General features: G+C 46.7%; 1 protein-coding gene across 1 annotated transcript in view; it reads right to left on the reverse strand.

The window, feature by feature from the left end:
* LOC143788173 (cytochrome P450 2D14-like) overlaps positions 1–20,484 on the reverse strand; it is a 388,662-nt gene that overhangs the window by 193,198 nt on the left and 174,980 nt on the right. The window contains exon 6 of the mRNA XM_077277600.1: positions 19,442–19,583. Within this exon, the coding sequence (XP_077133715.1) occupies positions 19,442–19,583 (142 nt within the window). The remainder of the gene's footprint in view (positions 1–19,441; positions 19,584–20,484) is intronic.

Below are 20,484 nucleotides of genomic sequence, written 5' to 3' on the forward strand. Positions count from 1 at the left end.
GTTGCCTGGTTCCAACCCAGTCAGCGTTCTCTCTAACTTCCTGCCTAACCCCCAGTTTTACCAGACTGTGAGGAGTGGCCTAATGAATAGTACCCTTAGCTCCCCCTGGAGGCCAGACTGTGAAATGTATTGGTGTCTGTGATACCTGGTCAGATGAACTCCTTTAGTGCCATCAGACGTACCATAGCCCCCCCTTAGTGGCGGAGCCACAGTACTGCAACGACCAGGACTCTGGGGCGCTGCACTCCCCCCCGGTTAAATCCAGTACTCCTGGACTGGGATGAAAACAACAATACATGTCAGCAAAAAGACATACAATTTTGAAAATGCAAGTACAAGTCAACTTTTTAACAGAGCTTCCCTTTATGGGAGGTGAGGACACTTGAACGTTACAAACATGGTTAAATACTTTTAAATAACTTTGCTATAAATAACTTTTCTTACCCAACCGGGTATTCTACTAAATGCAAAATTTTTGAACAATAATCCAACTTTGCCTTTAAGGACGTACTCGCTAAATCCACTAAAGACCTTCTTATATCACATATAAGGCTAATTAACTTTTATGCATTCTCCTTCTTTAAATCTGCAGGACCGCCTGTCCTAACTGCTCCAGACCTACTGCCTCTCCTTTCTGTTACAGGACCGCTCCTTTCCGCCCGAGCCTACTGTCCTTCCACTACTATACACAGTATAGAACATATCATTTTTCTTTCAGTTTAAGATCACTGAGCCATCTCTATATGGCTCCTAGGAGGACTCACTACTAACCCCTACGGGTTCACTTCCTGTCCTCATTCTTCTATTAACATTATTGAACATTTCTTACAATCAACTAGTTGGTTACATTTAACTTTCACATATCAACATCATCAATACTTTCTTTTCAAGACATTATTGTCATTCAACCATCTTAAGGCAACACTGTTCATAAGTGCAGGATGTGAACATCCCCTTTAAGAGGGGACCAAGTCTCTATGAGATAGGGCAACTTCTCAAGCTGCAAGTCCGTATGCAGCAAAGACTCCAGTGCAAGTTCCAAGAACCGTATCTTCGCAAAGAGTCCATCTTTTATGTAAAACCAGTAGAGAGCACCTTTAAGAAGGTGCAAACTATATACAAGGAGTTTGTATCATGCATTGTTCATGATTCGGCAGTTCTGGATAACTAGTGCAAAAAGTAGAAAACAAACAAAAAACAATAGGGATCCCGGGTCAACAAAGGGATCCCTTTAAGAGTAACCCTAGACGGGTTTTAGCAGCAAAACAACAGAGAAACAGTTAACTATTTACAATCATTAAAGCTTACTCACTACTCAGTTTCTGGCAGCCCCCACCGAGGCTTTACCTGGCAGGTGGCTCTCTGCGGCCCGGATAGGCTGGACTCCAAGTCCACTCCCGCGGCCAGGTGTACCCCGTGGGTTCGGGTCTTCTGCACGACCAGGTTGTGCGCTGCGATGAGGGTCTGCGTGGGTCGACGGATGATGCTGGAGGCGGCGGCGGCAGCAGCGGCTTCAGCGGCAAGCTCTTCCCCCTCGGTTCGGGATACCACCAGAACGGCTGTGCAGCGCTGTATATCCCAGGCCCACCAGCTGCTCCCCTTTAGGTGCCGGCGATACGTGACCACATCCCCCGGCTTCAGGAAGGACTTGGCGCCGTCTCCACACAGGCAGGGCTCCACTTCATCCCGGGTGATGCGGACTCTCAGGGCTGTTCCAATCTCCTGCACGAAGCCCTTTCCTGTCTGGGGCAGGTAAACAATTACGACACCCCACTTCGGCAGGGAGCCCTCCAGCAGCTCACCACGCGCCTCCCGCTCCACTTCCCGCTGGAACTCTGCAATCAGGTGATTCCTGTACTCTCCCCAAGGGAAGGGCCCCATGTCTGGTCCTCTCGGTTCTTTGGGATCAGGCGGCAGGAATGCTGGGGCACCAGTGGCCACAGCGGCGGCCGGGTCTGGTGCAGAGGTGAGGCGGTCTCCCTGGGGGTCGCGGCACTCAGTACCCCTACCTGGGGTGACTCCTCCAGCGTCACTCCTTTCCCCTGGGGGAGGCACACGGGCTGGGGACCGCGCAGGCAAAGGATGCCCCATCGACAGCTCCCACGGATCCAAATCCTCCAGCGGGGGCATATCAGAATAATCCTCTGGTGACGGGGTTCGATGCGGGGCCATCCTCTTCTGCAGGCCTTCTCTAGTCTCCAGTCCCACCTCATCTGAGTCATAGTTTCGTTTCTTCGGTCTCCGCCCGCCATAGAAGATCAGGAGGTGGATCTCCCCTGTTGACGGGCCTGCCCTTAGGATGCAACAATATTTAGACTGGGCGGCCATTGTCTTTCGCGCTCTTCAGCTTGTCTACGCCCACTCCACGCCCCTCTTCTTCTCCTGCGCTTTCCTCAGCGCTGTAATGGCGGCGGATTTTGGCGGCAAGTGGCACAGCACATTCTTTGCAATAAGTCACAGTCCAAGCATAATAAATCACAGTTCCAAGGCACACATGACCTGATTCTTCAGGCTTAAGTAGATCCTGTTCGTGACGCCAAGTTGTAGCGCCCCCACTGCCGCAGGGCCAAGGGGTACCCGGTACCAGGCCTCTGAGTCTCTGCTCTGGGGTTGTCACGGTGGCTAGACCCGGTCCGTGACCCTGCTGAGGGGCGTACAGTTCTAGATGTGGATGGTGGTAGTGGTGGTAGTGGTGCGGTGCAGTAAATAACGAGGACACCAGATTGCAGTCTCTTTACCTCTTTACTGAAGGCTTCTGGGTCCTCAGTCCGGAATACGGTTAACCAGGCTGCGCAAGTCCGGCCGGTCCGATGGCACCTCCAGAGTTCCCTTTGGAGGTGGAAATCTGTGCCTTCCTTCTAGCGCTTGTGTGTTGTGGTCCTCCCCTGCTGTGCTTACGGGATAGTACCCCACAACTGTTGTGTCTGTTTCTCGTGTTCCCTCACAACAACTCGATTCTGATGTTCTTCTTAATCTCGTCCCCCAGATCTTATGGTAGGACGCACCCGTATGACGGGAAGGCTCAGAGCTCTTCCGGGACCCTAGAGTCGCCCCTCTCCACAAGTTGCCCCCTATGTCTGTGTAGGTGATGTAGGTGAGACAGCCAGCCTATAGCTCTCTGTCCTGCCGTTGGTTTGAAGTAATGCTTAGAGCTCTGTACTTCCTCGGCGTTCCGGCCACCGGTTAATTACGCATCAGTAGGATGTTGCCTCGGTCTAACAGCACGACTCCTACTGGTATTTCTCCCTGTTGCGTTGATCTCGTTTCTCACTCAGCACAATAAATCTCGCTTCTTGTCCTTTCTTAGGGCACCGCCGCTATGAAGTGCAGGCGCGGTCCCGTAGCTTTCTCTCTGTTTGCCAGGCCTCTGTCAGGATCCCACCCCTGACAGGGACCCTACCGAATCTTCCCCTACAACACCCGGCCTCTGCCACAAGGTGTTGCCTGGTTCCAACCCAGTCAGCGTTCTCTCTAACTTCCTGCCTAACCCACAGTTTTACCAGACTGTGAGGAGTGGCCTAATGAATAGCACCCTTAGCTCCCCCTGGAGGCCAGACTGTGAAATGTATTGGTGTCTGTGATACCTGGTCAGATGAACTCCTTCAGTGCCATCAGACGTACCATAGCCCCCCTTAGCGGCGGAGCCACAGTACTACAACGACCAGGACTCTGGGGCGCTGCAAATACATTTGGGAAGATCGCCGAAACAGATATATGACTTCAATTATAAACCTATTATAGAAAAAATAGGGAAAGAATTGGAAAGATGGGGGAATCTACCTCTCTCACTACTAGGCCGCTGTCATCTAATTAAGATGACAAGCTTAGCTAGATTATTATATCCAATGCAGACTATTCCAATGCTATTCCGACATGTAGATGTTCTCAAACTGAATAAGGCTTTTTCAAAGTTCATATGGAGGGGGAGAAGGGCGAGACATGTTATGAGAACACTAATGCGTCCAAAAGAGGTAGGAGGAGTAGGGTTGCCGAATATTAGAGGGTATAATCTCTCGTGCTTAATGAGGAATGTAGTTGATTGAATTAAAAAGACAGGACGCTATACAGATTATACACTAGAAACGGAATTCTGTGGCTCATGGGATTTGACGGCATTGCTTCACACGCCACTGTCATACATACCACCAAATATTAAACACTCAGTTATTTGTAAAGACACTATTGCTACATGGAAAGCAGTAAGGAAAAAACTGAAAATGTCATGGAGAGTGTCAAAACACCTAAATCCTTGGGCATTTCCAGCCTTTAAATTGGGAAGGGAAAATAAGCTATTCATAGAATGGTCTAGAAAAGGAGTACAGACATTAGATGACTTACTACATTTACAGGAAGGCCGTTGGCTAACGGGATCTGAGGTGTTAGACAAGTATGAGCTACCAGGATTCCATTTGATGCTATATAGTCGATTAAAGCATTATGTACTAGATTTCTTACAAGATGTAAGGGAAGAGGTTGACTCAGACGTTTGGGGAGATTTAGTTACCAAAGACATTAAGGAAATATATCGATCTCCTCGATATATGAGACGTTGAGAGATGTATTATGACCATCAGGACCAGACAAAGTGCTTTGCAAATGGTAAAAATACATACAAGATGAAGAACTTGAACATAAAATACTACATGGATGGAAATTGGTAAGGGAGCATATCATAAATGAGCAATGGAGGGATAGCCAATTTAGAATAATGCACAAAATAATATGTGGCTTTACTATACTGCCAACTCCACCAAACGCTGATAGGCAGATGAGTTGTCCCAAATGTAAGACATCCAAAACAGATATGGAGCATGGCATATGGTCGTGTTCCAAGACACAAGAGCTTAGGACCAAGGCTCAAGATATGTATCTGCAGATGTGTGGGATCTGGGTGGACTCTAACCCATTGTGCTGGTTGTTTCATTATACGACAGGCAAAACAAGAGGGGGTCAGTTACATGACTTGTTCCACACTATTGCATTGGTAACAAAACGTTTAATTTTGCAATATCGGTTGGCCAGTACACTCCCAGGGATAAAAGAGATTAAAGCAGGACTAATGTCTGTCCTATATTTAGAAAAAAGAGAAGCTCAGAGGAGTAAAGATAAGAAGACGAAAAGATTTTTTTTAAAATGGAGAGTGTTTATAGAATCTTTATTGTCTACTGGGGAAATTCAGGAGATAATGAGGGCTTTTGCTAACTAAGAGTGGTATGTGTTAGAAGAATTAAGTGGTAGTTTCAGTAAATTAACCCCTTCACCCCCAAGGGTGGTTTGCACGTTAATGACCGGGCCAATTTTTACAATTCTGACCACTGTCCCTTTATGAGGTTATAACTCTGGAACGCTTCAACGGATCTTGGCGATTCTGACATTGTTTTCTCGTGACATATTGTACTTCATGATAGTGGTAAAATTTCTTCGATATAACTTGCGTTTATTTGTGAAAAAAAAGAATATTTGGCGAAAATTTTGAAAATTTTGCAATTTTCCAACTTTGAATTTTTATGCCCTTAAATCACAGACATATGTCACGCAAAATACTTAATAAGTAACATTTCCCACATCAGCACAATTTTGGAACCAAAATTTTTTTTGGTGACGGAGTTATAAGGGTTAAAAGTTGACCAGCAATTTCTCATTTTTACAACACCATTTTTTTTTAGGGACCACATCTCATTTGAAGTCATTTTGAGGGGTCTATATGATAGAAAATACCCAAGTGTGACACCATTCTAAAAACTGCACCCCTCAAGGTACTCAAAACCACTTTCAAGAAGTTTATTAACCCTTCAGGTGTTTCACAGGAATTTTTGGAATGTTTAAATAAAAATAAACATTTAACTTTTTTTCACTCAAAATTTGTTTCAGCTCCAATTTGTTTTATTTTCCCAAGGGTAAGAGAAGAAATTGGACCCCAAAAATTGTTGTGCAATTTGTCCTGAGTACGCTGATACCCCATATGTGGGTGTAAACCATTGTTTGGGCGCAGGGCAGAGCTGGGAAGGGAAGGAGCGCCATTTGACTTTTCAATGCAAAATTGACTGGAATTGAGATGGGATGCCATGTTGCGTTTGGAGAGCCCCTGATGTGCCTAAACATTGAAACCCCCCACAACTGACACCATTTTGGAAAGTAGACCCCTTAAGGAACTTATCTAGATGTGTGTTGAGCACTTTGACCCAACAAGTGCTTCACAGAAGTTTATAATGCAGAGCCGTAAAAATAAAAATCATATTTTTTCACAAAAATGATCTTTTCGCCCCCATTTTTTTATTTCCCCAAGGGTAAGAGAAGAAATTAGACAACAAAAGTTGTTGTGCAATTTGTCCTGAGTATGACGATACCCCATATGTGGGGGTAAACCACTGTTTGGGCGCATAGCAGAGCTCGGAAGGGAAGGAGCGCTATTTTACTTTTCAATGCAAAATTGACTGGAATTAAGATGGGATGCCATGTTGCGTTTGGAGAGCCCCTGATGTGCCTAAACATTAAAAACCCCCACAAGTGACACCATTTTGGAAAGTAGACCCCCTAAGGAACTTATCTAGATGTGTTTTGATAGCTTTGAACCCCCAAGTGTTTCACTACAGTTTATAACGCAGAGCCGTGAAAATAAAAATTCCTTTTTTTTTTCACAAAAATGATTTTTAGCCCCCAGTTTTGTATTTTCACAAGGGTATCAGGATAAATTGGACCCCAAACTTTGTTGTCCAATTTGTCCTGAGTACGCTGATACCCCATATGTGGGGGGGAACCACTGTTTGGGCGCATGACAGAGCTCGGAAGGGAAGAAGCGCCATTTGGAATGCAGACTTAAATGGATTGGTCTGCAGGCGGCACGTTGCATTTGCAGAGCCCCTGATGTACCCAAACAGTACAAACCCCCCACAAGTGACCCCATATTGGAAACTAGACCCCCCAAGGAACTTATCTAGATGTGTTGTGAGAACTTTGAACCCCCAAGTGTTTCACTACAGTTTATAACGCAGAGCCGTGAAAATAAAAATTCCTTTTTTTTTCACAAAAATGATTTTTTAGCCCCCAGTTTTGTATTTTCACAAGGGTATCAGGATAAATTGGGCTCCAAAAGTTGTTGTCCAATTTGTCCTGAGTACATTGATACCCCATATGTGGGGGGGAACCACTGTTTGGGTGCATGACAGAGCTCGGAAGGGAAGGAGCGTCATTTGGAATGCAGACTTAAATGGATTGGTCTGCAGGCGTCACGTTGCATTTGCAGAGCCCCTGATGTACCCAAACAGTACAAACCACCCACAAGTGACCCCATATTGGAAACTAGACCCCCCAAGGAACTTATCTAGATGTGTTGTGAGAACTTTGAACCCCCAAGTGTTTCACTACAGTTTATAACGCAGAGCCGTGAAAATAAAAATTCCTTTTTTTTTCACAAAAATGATTTTTTAGCCCCCAGTTTTGTATTTTCACAAGGGTATCAGGATAAATTGGGCTCCAAAAGTTGTTGTCCAATTTGTCCTGAGTATGTTGATACCCCATATGTGGGGGGAACCACTGTTTGGGTGCATGACAGAGCTCGGAAGGGAAGGAGCGTCATTTGGAATGCAGACTTAAATGGATTGGTCTGCAGGCATCACGTTGCATTTGCAGAGCCCCTGATGTACCCAAACAGTACAAACCACCCACAAGTGACCCCATATTGGAAAATAGACCCCCCAAGGAACTTATCTAGATGTGTTGTGAGAACTTTGAAACCCCAAGTGTTTCACTACAGTTTACAACGCAGAGCCGTGAAAATAAAAAATCTTTTTTTTCCCACAAAACTTATTTTTTGGCCCCCAGTTTTGTATTTTCCCAAGGGTAGCTGGAGAAATTGGACCCCAAAAGATGATGTCCAATTTGTCCTGAGTACGCTGATACCCCATATGTTGGGGTAAACCCCTGTTTGGGCACACGGGAGAGCTCTGAAGGGAAGGAGCACTGTTTTCCTTTTTCAACGCAGAATTGGCTGGAATTCAGATCGGATGCCATGTCCCGTTTGGAGAGCCCCTGATGTGCCTAAACAGTGGAAACCCCCCAATTATAACTGAAACCCTAATCCAAACACATCCCTAACCCTAATCCCAACGGTAACCCTAACCACTCCTCTAACCCAGACACACCCAACCCTATTCCCAACCGTAAATGTAATCCAAACCCTAACCCTATCTTTAGCCCCAATCCTAACTGTAGCTCCAACCCTAGCCCCAACCCTAACCCTAGCCCTAACCCTAGCAATAACCCTAGCCGTATCACTAGCCCTAACACTAGCCGTAACACTAGCCCTAACCCTAGCCCTAACCCTAGCCCTAACCCTATCCCCAACCCTAGCCCTAACCCTAGCCCCAGCCCTAGCCCCAACCCTAGCCCTAACCCTAGTCCTAACCCTTGCCCTAACCCTAACCCTAGCCCTAACTCTAGTCCTAACTCTAGCCCTAACCCTAGCCCCAACCCTAGCCCTAACCCTAACCCTAGCCCTAACCCTTGCCCTAACCCTAACCCTAGCCCTAACTCTAGTCCTAACTCTAGCCCTAACCCTAACCCTAATGGGAAAATGGAAATAAATACATTTTTTAATTTTTTTATTTTTCCCTAACTAAGGGGGTGATGAAGGCGGGTTTGATTTACTTTTATAGCAGGTTATTTAGCGGATTTTTATGATTGGCAGCTGTCACACACTGAAAGACGCTTTTCATTGCAAAAAATATTTTTTGCGTTACCACATTTTGAGAGCTGTAATTTTTCCATATTTGAGTCCACAGAGTTATGTGAGATCTTGTTTTTTGCGGGACGCGTTGACGTTTTTATTGGTAACATTTTCGGACATGTGACATTTTTTGATCGCTTTTTATTCCAATTTTTGTGAGGCAGAGTGATCAAAAACCAGCTATTCATGAATTTCTTTTGGGGGAGGCGTTTATACCGTTCCGCGTTTGGTAAAATTGATAAAGCAGTTTTATTCGTCGGGTCAGTACGATTACAGCGATATCTCATTTATATCATTTTTTTATGTTTTGGCGCTTTTATACGATAAAAACTATTTTATAGAAAAAATAATTATTTTGGTATCGCTTTATTCTCAGGACTATAACTTTTTTATTTTTTTGCTGATGATGCTGTATTGCGGCTCGTTTTTTGCGGGACAAGATGTCGTTTTCAGCGGTACCATGGTTATTTATATCAGTCTTTTTGATTGCGTGTTATTCCACATTTTGTTCGGCGGTATGGTAATAAAGCGTTGTTTTTTGCCTCGTTTTTTTTTTTTTTTCTTACGGTGTTTACTGAAGGGGTTAACTAGTGGGGCAGTTTTATAGGTTGGGTCGTTACGGACGCGGCGATACTAAATATGTGTACTTTTATTTTTTTTTTATTTTATTTAGCTAAAGAAATGTATTTATGGGAATAATTTTTTATTTTTTTTTCTTTATTTAGGATATTTTTTTTATTTTTTTTTTACACACATGTGGGGAATTTTTTTTTAACTTTTTTACTTTGTCCCAGGGGGGGACATCACAGATCATTGATCTGGCAGTGTGCACAGCACTCTGCCAGATCTGCGATCTGCTGTGCAGGGCTGCAGGTTTACCAAGTGTCTGCTCTGAGCAGACACTCGGTAAGCCACCTCCCTCCCTGCAGGACCCGGATGCCGCGGCCATCTTGGATCCGGGACCTGCGGCGAGGAGGGAGGTAGGAGACCCTCAGAGCAACGCGATCACATCGCGTTGCTCCGGGGGTCTCAGGGAAGCACGCAGGGAGCCCCCTCCCTGCGCGATGCTTCCCTATACCGCCGGTACACCGCGATCATGTTTGATCGCGGTGTGCCGGGGGTTAATGTGCCGGGGGCGGTCCGTGACCGCTCCTGGCACATAGTGTCGGATGTCAGCTGCGATATGCAGCTGACACCCGGCCGCGATCGGCCGCGCTCCCCCCGTGAGCGCGGCCGATCGGCTAGTACGTACTATCCCGTTGAGGGTCAGATAGGCCTAGGTCACCTCGACGGGATAGTACGTCTAAGGTCACAGAGGGGTTAAAATTTGTCACATGATAAATGCATCAGATGTTATATGTTCAGGATTTGATTGTCGGATTACAATTATTGAAGCTGGATAGATGTGAACATTAGGGGATTTGGTAATAGTATTTGTCTTATAAAGATTAACGATTGTTTTGTTTTTGTGTAACACTCTAAACCAACATTTGCAATATGTATTTTGTTCATTTATTTAAAAAAAAAAAAAAACAAACAATAAAAATGAAGTTTAAAAAAACCCCTCAGGAATGTAATCAAGAGGAAGATGGATAGTTAGAAGCCATCAAACAAAGAAGAACTGCTTACATTTTTGTACCAGGGGTGGCATAAGGTCACCCAAAAGCGGTGTGAAAGATTGGTGGAAAGCATGCCAAGACGCATGCAAGCTGTGACTAAAATTCATGTTTATTCCACAAAATATTGATTTCTGAACGTTTCCTGAGTTAAAACATTAGTATTGTCGTCTCTAAATGATTATGAATTTGTTTTTTTGCATTATTTGAGGTCTGCAAGCAATGTACTTTTTTGATATTTTGACCATTTCTCATTTTCAGAAAATATATACAAAATGTATTGCTTGGAAGTTCGGAGACATGCTGTCAGTAGTTTATAGAATAAAAGAACAATTTACATTTTACGCAAAAATATACCTACAGAGCCTTGCAAAAGTATTTGGCTGACTGGAACTTTTCAACCTTTTCCCACATATCATGCTTCAAACATAAAGATACCAAATGTAAATTTTTGGTGAATAATCAACAACAAGTGGAACACAATTGTGAAGTTGAACGAAATTTATTGGTTATTTTAAATTTTTGTGGAAATTCAAAAACTGAAAAGTGGGGCGTGCAATATTATTCGGCCCCTTTACTTTCAGTGCAGCAAACTCACACCAGAAGTTCATTGTGAATCTCTGAATGATCCAATGTTGTCCTAAATGCCTAATGATGATAAATATAATGCACCTGTGTGTAATTGCAGCGCCCCAGAGTCCTGGTCGTTGCAGTAACGTCGCTCTGCCACTAAGGGGAGTGATGTTACGTCTGATTGCACTAAAGGAGTTCACCTGACCAGGTAACACACACCTACACTTCACACTCCGGCCACCAGGGGGAGTGGTTCTATCTAGTAGGCCACTCCTCACACTCTGGTAAAACTGGGGGTTGGACAGGAAGACGGAGAGAAGTAACTGGGAAGAGCTAGAGAGAGGACCTGTCAGGGATGGGATCCTGACAGATTCCTAAGAAAGGACAAAAAGCGAGGAAACGGGAATACAGCAAAGAGGCGATAGGACCAGAGGGAGTCGAGCTGTAAGATTGAGGCAACATCCTTCTGAGGCGCAAACAGTCGGTGGCCGGAACGCCGAGCAAGTAAGAGGCTCTAAGCATTACTGCAAACCACAGCAGGTTAGCCAATTATAGGTTGGCTGTCTCACCCAAATCATCTAAGCAGACAACGGAGGCAGCTGTGGGAGAGGGGCGACTCTACGGTCCCGGAAGAACTCCAGGCCTACCCCGTCATACGGGTGCGTCCTAACCATATCATCTGTTGGACGGAGAGAACGAACATCAGAGACAGACAGAATCAGTTGTGAGGACTATCCCGGGGTGCTCAGCAGGGAAGGACTACAACACACAGGCGCTAGAAGGTAGACGCTGATTCCCACCTGTTAAGGGGACTCCTGATGTGCCTTCGGACGGGCCGGTCTCAGACAGCCCTGTTAACAGTGCTCTGGATTGAGTACCTCGAGACCTTCAGTAAAGAGGTAAAGAGACTGCAACTCTGTGTCCTCGTTATTCATCGCACCCCACACCCCAACATCATCACGTTCTATCTTCGCTGGACGCCCCTCAGTAGGGTCACGGACCGGGTCTAGCCATCGTGACCACCCCAGAACTGAGACAGAGAGGCCCGGTACCGGGTACCCCTCGGCCCTGCGGCAGTGGGGGCGCTCCATAATCAAGTCTCCGTATAAATGCACCTGCTCTGTGATAGTCTCAGGGTTCTTTTTGATGCACAGAGAGCATCATGAAGACCAAGGAACACAACAGGCTGGTCCATGATACTGTTGTGGAGAAGTTTAAAGCCGGATTTGTATACAAAATGATTTCCAAAACTTTAAACATCCCAAGGAGCACTGTGCAAGCGATCATATTGAAATGGAAGGAGTATCATACCACTGCAAGACCCAGCCGAGATGCAGCCAGGAGGCCCATGATCACTCTGGATGAACTGCAGAGATTTACAGCTGAGGTGGGACAGTCTGTCCATAGGACAACAATCAGTCATACACTGCACAAATCTGGCCTTTATGGAAGAGTGGCAAGAAGAAAGCCATTTCTCAAAGATATCCATAAGAGTGTAGTTTAAAATTTGCAACAAGCCACCTGGGAGACACACCAAACATGTGGAAGAAGGTGCTCTGGTCAGATGAAACCAAAATCAATCTTTTTGGCAACAATGCCAAACGATATGTTTGGCGTAAAGGCAACTCAGCTCATCACCCTGAACACACCATCCCCACTGTCAAACATGGTGGTGGCAGCATCATGGTTTGGGCCTGCTTTTCTTCAGCAGGGACAGGGAAGATGGTTAAAATTGATGGGAAGATGGATGGAGCCAAATACAGGACCATTCTTGAAGAAAACCTGTTGGAGTCTGCAAAAGACCTGAGACTGGGACAGAGATTTGTCTTCCAACAAGACAATGATCCCTCTGTGTGTGAGTGCAGTTCACGCTGTAGTCTGTTCTGCAGCCACATCTGGTTGTAGTCTGCTCAGCGTGCATCACTGCCTCATACTGTTACATTGTCCTTTTTTGCATTAGTGCTGCTGCACTTTTTTTGCTGATTTCTCCTATTAGTGTAGTTCAATCTGTATCTAGCTAGATTGCGTGCAAACACTATATAGGAGTAAATAGAGGAGCTTTTCTGCAGCCTTGCAGCGCTGTTCACGGCTGTCTGTGAGGTCTCTGTGTGTGAGTGCAGCTCACGCTGTAGTCTATTCTGCAGCCACATCTGGTTGTAGTCCATCAGTATCCAGCTAGATTGAGTGCAAATACTATATAGTGAGAACATCAGAGACAGCTTTAATCGACAACCCCCAGAGCCCTTCCTACCCAGCCCTCCACCTCCAAAACCAACTTCTCCACTATTACAGAAGATCGACTCTCCACTCTACTCTCAAGATCGCATCTCACCACCTGTGCACTTGACCCTATCCCTTCCCACTTCATCCAAATCCTCGCCACAGTCTTCATCCCAACTCTAACCCATCTCTTCAACCTATCACTAACAACTGGTGAATTCTCCTCAAGCTTTAAACATGCCTCAATCACACTTATTCTCAAAAAGCCCTCACTTGACCTATCCTCTGTATCTAGCTATCTCCCTATATCACTTCTATCCTATGCCTCAAAACTACTGGAACAACACGTCCATCTTGAACTGTCCTCCCATCTTTCTTCCTGCTCCCTTTTCGACCGCTTACAATCAGGCTTCCGGTCACACCACTCCACTGAAACTGCCCTAACTAAGGTCACCAATGACCTATTAACCGCCAAGAGCAAGCGACACTACTCTATCCTCCTCCTCCTGGACCTGTCCTCTGCCTTTGACACAGTGGACATTCCCTATTACTACAGACCCTCTCATCCCTTGGCATCACAGACTTGGCCCTATCCTGGATCTCGTCATACCTAACTGACCGAACATTCAGCGTCTCCCATTCACACACCACCTCCTCACCTCGCCCCCTATCTGCCGGAGTCCTGCAAGGTTCAGTTCTTCTCCATTTACACTTTTGGCCTGGGACAGCTCCTAGAATCTCATGGTTTTCAGTATCATCTCTATGCTACTGACACGCAGATCTACATCTCTGGACCAGATATCACCACCCTACTAACCAGAATCCCTCAATGTATATCCGCTATTTCATCCTTCTTCTCCGCTAGATTTCTAAAACTTAACATGGACAAAACAGAATTAATTGTCTTTCCCCCATCTCACGCGACCCCCCCAACGAACCTATCCATTACAGTAAACGGCTGGCCACTCTCCCCAGTCCCACAAGCTCGCTGTCTTGGGGTAATCCTTGACACTGATCTCTCCTTCATACCGCATAACCAAGCCCTTTCCACTTCCTGCCGCCTTCAACTCAAAAATATTTCATGGATCCGTACATTCCTAAACCAAGAATCTGCAAAAACCCTAGTCCATGCCCTCATCATCTGCCGCCTCGACTACTGTAACCTCCTGCTCTGTGGCCTCACCTCGAACACTCTCGCACCCCTCCAATCTATTCTAAACTCAGCTGCCCGACTAATCCACCTGTCCCCCCGCTATTCCCCGGCCTCTCCCCCTGTCAATCCCTTCACTGGCTCCCCATTACTCAGAGACTCCAGTACAAAAGCCTAACCATGACATACAAAGCCATCCACAACCTGTCTCCTCCATACATCTGTGACCTCGTCTCCCAGTACTTTCCTGCACGTAACCTCCGATCCTCACTAGATCTCCTTCTCTACTCCCCTCTTATCTCCTCTTCCCACAATCGTATACAAGATTTCTCTCGCGCATCACCCCTATTCTGGAACTCTCTACCACAACATATCTCACTCTCAACATCGAAACCTTCAAAAAGAACCTGAAGACCTACCTCTTCCGGCAAGCCTACAACCTGCAGTAATCACCGATCGACCAAACCACTGCACAACCACTGCACGACCAGCTCTCTCCTTACCTACTGTATCCTCATTCATCCCTTGTAGATTGTGAGCCCTCGCGGGCAGGGTCCTCTCTCCTCCTGTACCGGTTGTGACTTGTATATTTCAAGATTATTCTACCTGTTTTTATTATGTATACCCCTCCTCACATGTAAAGCACCATGGAATAAATGGCACTATAATAATAAATAATAATAATAATATATAGGAGTAGATAGAGGAGCCTTTCTGCAGCCTTGTGCCCTGCAGCCCCAGCCAGATTAGTATTAGCCTATTTCTTGGAGCCTCATCTATTGCATTGTAGGTTACCTTCCTGCATTGTTATAGCTACAAAAAGTTTGTGATTCTATCGGTTTGACATCTTTGGGCACATCCAGTGTCTTTTTGATAAAAAAAAAAAAAAACCTATATAAATTTCACCAAACACTCCACTTTACGGTTGTGTAGGCCACATTAGCTCATATTAAAGTCTAGTCCACACTTTATAAAATTAGTGTTTCTTATACCTATTAGCAGCTGTTCAGGAATAAGCACACTAAGCCCTTAGTACTTTTCTGCCTATCTTTATCAGTCTACCAAGATAAAGAAGGCAGGGAGTAAGGCACGTGGTCGTGGGCGTGGAGTTTCTGCACGGAGAGGACGTGGGGATTCTGTGCCTGCTATGGGCACCAGTGACTCAGCATCTCCCAGTTTTACCAGGGAACAGTCCTTTATGCGCAGCTTTGTAGGAGCTCGCCATACCCTACTGCTGTGGGAGGAACAAATTGAAGCCGTTGTCGGATGGATGGCAGCTAACGCATCGACTTCAATTAGTGTCACATCCTTTCAGGTCCAGAGCACTGAAGAGCACCCATCTATCTCTTCACCACCTGCCAAATTGCCGAGGCAGTCAGAGAGCCCTGGACAGGAGCCATCTCTACTTCTTTTCTCTGAATCTCTTGGCTTGGAAAGAGGGGGCCAGCCAAGCAGCATTCGAGAAATTGAAGAAGAGGCAGTATGCAGTGATGCACAACTGCTTTGTCTCTCTGAATCTGAAGAGGCGGGTGGGCTAGTGCCTACAGTCAGCACACCTCAGTACGCATCTGATGATGAGACTCAGGTGCCACTTTCTGGTGCGTACTGTGCTGCCGAGACTACCCAGGAGAAGCAGTCATTTGAAGAGGGTAGTGTAGATGATGAGGTCCTTGACCCATCATGGCGTGAGGTACAGGAAGGTGGTGGGAGCAGCTCTGAGGAAGAGATTCCCCAAACGGGCCAAAAAGGAGGGAGAGGGAGGGGGCAGACTGGGTTGCCTGTAACCTCCACTTCGGCACCCATTAGGAGCATGCCTCTTTCAAAAGCCAAAACGGGCGCTCCCAGGACTTGCAGTGCCTGGTCCTTTTTTGACACAGTTGCAGATGACATTTGCTTTCTCAAATGCAAGCTGTGTAATCAGAAAGTCAAAAGAGGGAAAAGTGTCAGCCACCTCAGTACCACATGGAAACATGTGTGGACCAAGCACGTTGTGGAGTTACAAAGACACACTGAAGACCTAGGCCAACCTACAGCACCACCTACCACCTTTTTAGCTCGTGTTGTAGCCTCTTCCTCCAGCTCACACACAGCTGGTTTGGCTTCTTCACAGGATCACCATGGAAGAACCTCTGGCACTGTGGGACAGAGACACAGTGTAATTCCACCCACAGCACCACGTTCCCTTTCATCCTCACACTCCCAGGCCAGTCTACAGCCATCGGTAGCACAGGCATGGTTGAAAAGGTGCCCATACTTGTCAAACCACCCCCGAGCACAGGCTCTGAATGCTGGTGTAGCGCCCCCACTGCCGCAGGGCCGAGGGGTACCCGGTACCGGGCCTCTGAGTCTCTGCTCTGGGGTTGTCACGGTGGCTAGGCCCGGTCCGTGACCCTGCTGAGGGGGCGCTCCAAATAAATAATAGGTGTGGATGGTGTTGGTAGTGCGGTGTAGTGCCGGTCGCAGTTAATAACGAGGACACCAGGTTGCAGTCTCTTTACCTCTTTACTGAAGGTCTCAAAGTCCTCAATCCGGAATACGGTTAACCAGGCTGCGCAAGCCCAGCCGGTCCGATGGCACCTCCAGAGTTCCCTCTGCAGGTGGAAATCTGTGCCTTCCTACTAGTGCTATGTGTTGTGGTCCTCCCCTGCTGAGCTTACGGGGTAGTCCCCACAACTGTTGTGTCTGTTTCTCGTGTTCCCTCACAACTCGATTAGATGATCTTCTGCTAATCCTCCGTCCCTTCCTGGTGTTATGGTTGGGACGCACCCGTATGACGGGTAGGCTCGGAGCTCTTCCGGGACCCTAGAGTCGCCCCTCTCCAAAGGTTGCCCCCTATGTCTGCGTAGGTGATTTAGGTGAGACAGCCCGCCTGTGACTGACTGTCCTGCCGTTGGTTTGAAGTATGGCTTAGAGCTCTGTACCTCCTCGGCGTTCCGGCCGCCGGTTGTTTGCACCTCAGTAGGATGTTGCCTCGATCTTACAGCACGACTCCTACTGGTATTCTCCTTGTTGCTTTGATCTCGTTTCTCACTCAGCACAATAAATCTCGCTTCTTGTCCTTTCTTAGGGCACCGCCGCTATGAAGTGCAGGCGCGGTCCCGTAGCTTTCTCTCTGTTTGCCAGGCCTCTGTCAGGATCCCACCCCTGACAGGGACCCTACCGAATCTTCCCCTACAACACCCTCTGCCACAAGGTGTTGCCTGGTTCCAACCCAGTCAGCGTTCTCTCTAACTTCCTGCCTAACCCCAAGTTTTACCAGACTGTGAGGAGTGGCCTAATGAATAGTACCCTTAGTTCCCCCTGGAGGCCAGACTGTGAAATGTATTGGTGTCTGTGATACCTGGTCAGATGAACTCCTTCAGTGCCATCAGACGTACCATAGCCCCCCTTAGCGGCGGAGCCACAGTACTGCAACGACCAGGACTCTGGGGTGCTGCACTGGCATTGCAAAACTACTGTCCCTTGAAATGCTCTCATTCAGGCTGGTGGAAAATGACACAACTTCATGGCATTGGCAGTCCCACAATACAACGTGTCCAGCTGCTTTTATTTCTATACCGTATTTTCCGGCGTACAAGACGACTTTTTAACCCCTGAAAATCTTCTTAAAAGTCGGGGGTCGTCTTGTACGCCGGGAATCGCCTTGTACGCCGGGTGTATATGGTGGGTGGGGGGGGGAGTGATCCTGATGACGACGAGGGGGCGTCTCACAGGAAAGTGAGTATCCCCCATTACCTTATCATAGCGCTGCAGCGTGGGGTCTCTGTGCTGGGAGCGGCGGCGGCTGCTGTGCTGTGGCGGCTCCTCTTCTGCAGTGTGGGGCCTCTGGTGCTGTGGGGCGGTGGCGGCGGCGGCGTATCTTCATGCAGTCGGGGCTCCTCCGGCATCTCAAAGCCTAGAAGCCCCGCCGGCAACTCCATCGGTGTAATGCGCTGGCCTCCGGGAAAATGGCCGCTGCTTAGATTCAGATCTCGTTGAGATCTGAATCTGAGCATGCGCAGCCCCCAGCGGCCGGGCCACCGCATCGCACCTATTGAGCTGCCTCCGGGAAAATGGCCACTGCTCAGATTCAGATCTCGTCTCCCGAGATCTCGGGACGAGATCTGAATCTGAGCAGCGGCCATTTTCCCGGAGGCCACCTGACCGCATTGTACCCATGGAGTTGCCGGCGGGGCTTCCAGTCTTTGAGATGCCGGAGGAGCCCCGACTGCATAAAGATACGCCGCCGCCGCCACCCCACAGCACCAGAGGCCCCACACTGCAGAAGAGGAGCCGCCACAGCACAGCACAGCAGCCGCCGCTCCCAGCACAGAGACCCCACGCTGCAGCGCTATGATAAGGTAATGGGGGATACTCACTTTCCTGTGAGACGCCCCCTCGTCCTCATCAGGATCACTCCCCCCCCCCCCCAAAAGGCACATATTCACCGGCCCTATAAGACGACATAGGGTGTATAAGAAGACCCCCGACTTTTAAGAAGATTTTATTTTTTAACTGGTAAAGTTGGGGGGTCGTCTTATACGCCCAGTCGTCTTATACGCCGGAAAATACGGTATATATTTTTATTTATTTCATGGTTTTGCATATTTTCAATAAAGTTTCTATAGTTTAATATGACATAATTCCTCCTTTGGTGCTTTTTTCTTATATGATTGCCCTTAACTCTGTAGTAAGCTTCGTTCTGCTCCCATAGCTCTGTAGTAAGCTCGGTTCTGCTCTCATATCTCTTTAGAAAGTTCCCGTATCTATGTGGTACTCTTGATTCCATTCTCGTGTCTTTGTAGTCAGCTTGCTTCTGTTACAGTATCTATGTGGGTAGTTGCCTTGGTTCTGCTCCCATATTTATGCAGCAAGCTCCGTTCTGTTCCCATATCTATGTGCCAGCCTATTTTTAAAGCCTGTTAACTCTGATGCTTTAATGCCATGGCCAGAGATAAGCAGGCCAAAGGTGGGCCACCGCAACTCGAGGGCCAGTGTCTTGTAATCGCCTCATAGGCTGAAAAGTGCCAGCCAACCCCTGTATGCTTCAATATTTGTAATCGGGGTTGTCTGGTTAGGGGCACACTCAGAGGTTTCGCACCCCCAAAAACCAAATCCCTAGGTTCGCCCAAGTACCTTATTATGTGATTGCTGCACCTTATTATATGTTTTACTCACATTGTACATCTGGGTAGAGGAGCATAAACAGCACTGCCCATCTCAAGGTGGTACTTGTAGATTCTGACCCAGCGATAAATAAATCATATGTTGTCAAGAACAGGTTTTTTTCATTAAAACTACTGGAACCATCTTCTTTCACCTAGAAGAAATTAATTTTAATAATGTGGTGCTTGGTGTTTATGTTATACTTTATCTACCAGGAGTTGTTCGTCCTATACTTTCATGCCGAAGGAAACAATGGCTAATGAGACCACAAATTTTGGTGACATAGTTTAACTCTGTTTTTTGCCTTATTGTATAATTGATAGAGGAGTATGAGCAAGGGAGCAACTCCATAAATACTGTCAGCTTCCCTTGTGTGAACATGCACACATATACAAAGAAAGCTGTCAATCACTTTATGTGGCCAAGGGGTTTAGGAGGCAAACTCAAACTCTGGCCAGAATGGTCTCTACTTTTTACAATGAAACATATGTCACTTTTCTATTGCAGTAGTTCTGTTATATCACGAGCACAGAACATTTGAAAATAAAATATATAATACTATTACAATCAACTAGTGATGGGCGAGTGTGCTCGTTACTCGAGATTTCCAAGCATGCTCAGGTGTTCTCCGAGTATTTTTGGCATGCTCGTAGATTATGTTTGTTTTACCGCATCTGCATGATTTGCGGCTGCTAGACAGCCTGAATACATGTGGGGATTCTCTAACAAACAGGCAATCCCTGCATGTATTCCGGTTGTCTAACAGCCGCAAATCATGCAGCTGTGGGGACACAAACATAATCAACGAGCACACCCAAGATACTCGGAGAACACTCGAGCATGCTCGTAAATCTCTAGTAATGAGCTCACTTGCTCATCACTACTGTCAAGCAATGCAATCTAATTAACTCTTTACGCCGCAGCCCATTTTCATTTTTGCATTTCTGTTTTTCACTCCCCTTTTTTCCAGACCCATAACTTTTTTATTTTTCCATCGGACAGTAGACAAGTTGCACTTTTCAAAGACACTATTGGTTTTACCATATCGTGTACTC

The sequence above is a fragment of the Ranitomeya variabilis genome, chromosome 8, assembly GCF_051348905.1.
Source record: "Ranitomeya variabilis isolate aRanVar5 chromosome 8, aRanVar5.hap1, whole genome shotgun sequence".
Lineage (NCBI taxonomy): Eukaryota > Metazoa > Chordata > Amphibia > Anura > Dendrobatidae > Ranitomeya > Ranitomeya variabilis.